General features: G+C 38.4%; 1 protein-coding gene across 2 annotated transcripts in view; it reads left to right on the forward strand.

The window, feature by feature from the left end:
• Window positions 1-335: 335 nt before the first annotated feature.
• Window positions 336-5,902, forward strand: part of card14 (caspase recruitment domain family, member 14) — a 17,469-nt gene continuing 11,902 nt past the window's right edge. For both annotated transcript variants that reach the window (XM_015050627.1, XM_015050628.1), the window contains exons 1-5: window positions 336-1,230; window positions 2,139-2,276; window positions 2,358-2,683; window positions 5,360-5,470; window positions 5,571-5,690. In XM_015050627.1, coding sequence (XP_014906113.1) covers window positions 1,017-1,230; window positions 2,139-2,276; window positions 2,358-2,683; window positions 5,360-5,470; window positions 5,571-5,690 — 909 coding nt within the window. In that variant the 5' untranslated portion in view covers window positions 336-1,016. The remainder of the gene's footprint in view (window positions 1,231-2,138; window positions 2,277-2,357; window positions 2,684-5,359; window positions 5,471-5,570; window positions 5,691-5,902) is intronic.

The following is a 5,902-nucleotide window of genomic DNA, read 5'->3' on the forward strand; positions in this document are numbered from 1 at the left end:
AGTTAATCAGCCTTGGTTTAAGAACTTTGAGTCTTCCGTGAGCTTTTTTGTGGGCGGTGTGTTGTCGCATCATTTTGCTTTTATAACCTAAAAACCAGTTCTCTCTTTGAGATAACAGTTGTCTTTGTCAGTGCATAAGTTGTAGATCCGACCTATATGAACGCTTTCCAAGGCTTTTTCCAAAAGCTTTCATTACACTTCCTTACTTTTTATGAGCCAACTGATAAAAGACATCCTTCAAAGTACTTACACACACACACAAACACACACACATATATATATATATATATATATATATATATATATATATATATATATATATATATATATATGATACACTAAGCCCACGTATGTTTGGCTTAGAAAAACACTTTGTCCTGGTAATATTATTTCCTTCTGTGGAAGAGGACTTTGCTCCGCTGCTCTCTGTGTTTGCTCCCGTCTGTGGCGCAGAATGTTTACCTTGCTGTGATTAGGAATTATTAAGCTGAACTCTAATGTGCGTGTTTTAATCCCTCTGAGCCCCCCTCCCCCAAAATCATCTGAAAAACTCATCTCAAAACTCACTCACCGTGGCAGAGCAGAAGTTTATTATTGTTAGACAAGACACTGAAAGTGTCTTTAAAAATAAACAGCATCCAAGAGTGAGGTGCTTAAAGTAACGCTTTGTTTAGCTCATTGTTTCTAAGAGTGCGGTTAAAATATGACGAGTATGTGTGAAAACCTGGGTCTGTTTTTTTTATGATCAGATGACTGTCCCAGCCTCTAGCTGAGCTGCACAACCAAGGTTGTCACACAGGTTTTCCTTCACGCCCACAGACGCATGCTTGAAATAAACAGCAGGGCGTGGAAACTACCCTGCCTTTTTTTTTTTTTTAATGATACTTTACCCTGTTCCTTCACTCAGTCTGTTGGTCTGCTGTAGAAGTGTGTGTGTCTGTGTGTGTGTGTGTGTGTTCGCTGTCGCCTCACCGGCTTCAGCTGTGTGTACGCATCAGTGATCCAGCGCACTAAGGATGGCGGAGGAGTCTGTTCCAGAGGGCCCCAACCTGAAGGAGCTGAGCGAGGAGGAACTCTGGGAGCTGATCAATGACAACCGTCACCGGATCTCCCTCGGGGTCCGACCATGCATCTTGTTCCCCTATCTGAGGCAGGTCAAGGTTCTCACAGAGGTGGACGAAGACGAGATCCTTTCCCGTCACAACCTGACTAATCGCTGCATGAGAACAAGTAAGCTTCCTGACTAGACTTTTTGTTTTAGGTTTGACTGTTTGAAGAAAGTTAGATCTGCTCAAGCTGATAAGAATTTCCAGAGGTTTCTGCAGCTTCTTATTGTAACGTTATGGGTTCTGATTTGTCCTCTTTTTGTGTTTTTAAGTCCGCCAATCAAAGGTATGCCCATTGTTTACAGTTTTTCCCCTCTAAATATGTCTAACAAAGTTTATCAGATAAAGCTGACCTGAGGAAATGCACAGAGCCAGTTACAAATGGTCTTTTAATTCATCAAAGGGAGAAGCTGTTCAGACCAACCTGACCCTGTGTAAAAAGTAATTGTCATCCAAATCTAATAACTAACTGTGCCACCTTAGGTAACAGCAGCAGCTGCTGCCACCAAGCATGCAGGATAACTGATAATGCTTCACATAACTGTGGGGGAATTTTGGCCCAGTCTTTGTTGCAGAACTGTTTATATTGAGCAACCCTGGAGATTTTTTAACCATGAATATGTAAAGTGATACCACAGCGTCTGAATTAAATTTAAGTGTGTAGTTTGACAAGCCCTCCAAACCCATCCATTGTTTTACATTCAGAGATAAACTTGTACTTCAACTCATGGTTGAACATCCCTCTTCCTTTAGGTTTTCTAACACTTTAATCAATATTTAGCTCTTTTACTGGTAATGTCAAAGGTTTCTGACTTTGTAAATGAACAAAATTTTACTTTCAGAAGTTGCTTGAATGCCTGTCCAGACATGTCAATATTTTTTAATTTAAGAATTGAACAAGGTTAACAGCAATGAACATATGTAAAACTGAATTCTGGTGGATTGAAAAACTGGGTTTTTGCTTTCTTTCCAAATAAAACGTTTCACTTTTCGCACGAAGCTGAATCTGAGATTAATTGTGCCACCTCTTAGGCTACATGTTGGATCTGCTGAGGACCCAGGGGAGAAACGGAGCCATAGCTCTGCTAGAGGGGCTGATGATTCATTACCCAGTTCTCTACACCCAAGTTACGGGACGTAAGCCCAGCACAGAGCCCTCGAGATTCAGCGGTAAGTGTCCTAAAACATCTCCTACTCTTCCAAAGGGTGTCTTTGTCCCCTACAGCTCACCTTGCATTTTCCTCCTCTCAGGCCTGATCAAGTACTCAGAGCTGACCGAGTACCTCATCAGAGCGGTAACAGGGATGCAGACGGAGTTGCAGGAGGCCCGCAACGAGGCCGGCAAGATGAGCGCCCGCTGCTCCTCCCTGGAGTCGGAGGTCAGCCAGCTGATGGAGCATGAAGAGAAGTGCAGCCACCTTCAGACTGAAAACGAGCGCTTGCAGAGACACCTGGGTTCTCTGCAGCGGGAAGTCACCAAGCTGAAGGACGAGAAGTGCGACTTGTACATCCGCTACACCGCAAGCATTGAGGAGAAATCGGCTATAAATGGGCGGCTGCACGACCTGAACCTGCAGGTGAGTTGATGCCTTAAAATCTCTCTTTGTGTTTTAATATAATTTTTTTCTCCTAAAAAATAGAAGCAGTCTCCAATATTTATTTTAGGTTGTCATTCCTTGTTCCTTCTAAGAGTCTCAATGTCTCTTATTGCTATTCCAGGGAAAGCATGATTAATGTTAATATCATAAAAAAATAGACTAAAAGTACAAAAAGAAGACTCAGAAGAAGTAATGAATTAGATCATTTTGAATTTCACCTCAGTTCCTATCTAGTTAAACGTGTTTCTTCCTAGAAGACGGTGAAGATGGATATAAAGGGGAGTGTCTAAAAACTGGTTGTACTTCTGAGGTTTTCTCAATAATGAGGAAGGACATCTTTTGAAAAACTCCTTGGAAAATGTGATTAAATCTTAAACAACAATTGCCTGCGTTACATGGTAAAATGCTGGCGTGCTGTCTGTTAGAGTTAATATCTTTCCCCAAAGAAAACATCACGAGAATTTGTTTTCTCTGGTTTACAAATGACCGTTTTAATGAAGCACATAAAGTACAATGGTTTAAACCGTGAAGGTCAGATTCATGATGGAGACTCATTCAGCCTTTTACCAAACTCCTAACAATCTGAAATGACAATATTTTATGTTAAGAACAATGTTCTGGCAGAAGGAAACAAATACAGCATGTTTCATGCAGCATTGTTGAACAGCTTTGTTGAATCCTTTTTTTTTTTTAAAGTATGTTTATTGCTAAACAGAACAAAAAGAAAATTAGCTACTAAGCTTAAATTTTAATTGTTGTACATGAGCCTAAAGTACTGTTTAAAGATTAGTCACGTAATGTGAAAATGTGTTATTTGTTCACTTTGTTATTCTTGGAAGACAATAAAAAAATACTTTGTATCATGTTTGAAACCTTTTTCTATTATTATTATTATTATTATTATTATTATTATTGTTGTTGTTGTTGTTGTATCTCCACTATCAAAACTTTCTGGATTTTCTTACATCAAAAGTAAAATGATTTGTGGGAAATATATTTTTTTCCTAATTTTTTTTTTTTATATATTACACTTAGTAATTTCTCTTTAGCTGTTAAATGGTTTACTTTAAAAGGAAATGAGCTAATTATGCTCTATGAGTAGTTTACCTTCTCTTTTTTTTCATATCCTAATCAGGAAATATGACTACCGGAGCGTCTTTGATGCATTTTTTTTCTGTACCAGGAAACCACAATGTGCAGTTTGTCACGGCACTATGAGCAGGCGCTGCTACTATTACTACTATTAATAGAAGTAAAAAAATGTTTCTGGAAACATTATTATTATTATTTTTTTGCCTAGAAAGAAATGTTTCTAGGTAAAAGCCGAAGCTCTTTATCTCAGCTTCAACAGAAAACCAGCAACTAAACCCAAAGTTTATGTAACCGGTACTTATTCAACCTGAAGGATTCTACATTATGTGTCTGCAATGAGGTTATTGAAACAGGCAGGGCTCGTTATGCAGATGTGCTTCAGAGATGGAACAGCTGCAGTGACCTGCAGATAGGACAGGTGGGTAGAAGGAGCTGTGGTGACTCAGCTCACACTCAGTCATTATGATAAGAGGTGTTGAAAAAGGAGCAGCTTCACATTTTTTGAGGGATTTTGACCAAAGGATGTCGTAATCTCTTAATGAGGACCACAGCATGTTTTTTGTTTGTTTGTTTATTTGTTTGTTTGTTTGTTTGCACAATAGCACATCATGTCTTATTCTAAATCATTTCTAAATTTAAGAAATATGTGGTGCTACCAACAAACTTTGTATAAGTTCCAAGCAAATTTTATGTATTTCTTTGACTTTTTCTAATCATACATTTGAAAAAAAAAACAAAAAAAAAAACATACACACACACTGTGGGTCACAAGTAAATAAGTTGTAGCAGTACATCAAACTTAACAAAAAGTTAATGACAATGCGGTTGTCCGTTCATCTTTGGCTTTTAGCTCTTTTAGGCATTAAGATAAATTTTTTTGTATTTTTATATTTACAATATTTTTCTACCAGCTCAGTGCTCCTTCTTTGTCCTTGTCTCTGTTTTTGTCTTTATTTCTGTCTTCTTCTTATCTTCTTTTACTTCTGACCTGTTTTTAACCCTCTTACCAGGAAATGAAGACTCAAGTGTCTTCTGATTATCACCATCAACCCAAATGCACATCCACAGTCCTTTTAACCAACATTATGACTGTTGACTACACATTTGTGTACTTTTTTTTTCTTTTCCATTCTTACCCTTTTATTTAGATCTCTCTTTTTTTTAGATCTCTAGTAATTAGGGTTTTTTGATTAGGGTTTTTTGTGTTAGCCTTGTTTTATATAAAAACTGCTCTATACATATAAAATGACTGAGTTTATGAGTAGAAAGTTAAACATCTTTCTGCAACATCACAGTAGGACTTAGGGGAAGGTTGTACAGAGGACCGTGTTTAAAAAAAAAAAAAAAAAACGGAGCAAAAATAATTGGCATTCATGTACTGTTGGATCAAACACCTGAATATCAGCTCTTTCTTAAGAGATGGGAATTTACAAAGAAACTTTTTGAGACTTATGTCAAGCTACAAAAACAGACTTCAGCATGGCATATAAAACACACCTGTTTTGTTTTTATTAGGAGGCAACAGTTCATTATCAATTACATTTGTGTTGTCTTTGATGGCAGGTGTATCAGCTGCAGACGGACCTGCAGAGCATTCAGATGGAAAATGAGTTCCACAAACAGCGTTCCCTCCGAAGCGTTTCTTCTTCTCAGACCCCGCAGCTGCAAGAGGAGGTCAGAAACCTCTCACTGAGTGGTGTCAGACAGAGAAAGGATCATCCTCCTCCCCCCCTTCCTCTTCATGATCTTGTCTTGTCTTCCTCTCACCCGTCAGGCTCATAAGGACATCCTGCAACAGGACTTGGCGGAGGCAATCGACAGTCAGGTGGAGCTGGCGGAGCACCTGAAAAGCTACAGAGAAGAGAATGAGAAGCTGCTCCGAGACAAACAGGGGGTGTGTGTGTGCATGTTTGTGCTCTGCCATCATTACGAATGAGGAAAAAGCATGCAAATTCAGCTTAATGTTATTAACAGAAGGTGACCTTTTAAGATTTCCATGCACAAAGTTAACCATGACATATAAAACTGTTCCTTGATCATAGGAAAATATCCACTACATTTTTTTTTTTTTTTTTTTTTTTTTTTTGTTCACATTTTGGACTAGGC

The sequence above is a fragment of the Poecilia latipinna genome, unplaced genomic scaffold, assembly GCF_001443285.1.
Source record: "Poecilia latipinna isolate Pla-1442-1.1 unplaced genomic scaffold, P_latipinna-1.0 Scaffold1002, whole genome shotgun sequence".
Taxonomy (NCBI): domain Eukaryota; kingdom Metazoa; phylum Chordata; class Actinopteri; order Cyprinodontiformes; family Poeciliidae; genus Poecilia; species Poecilia latipinna.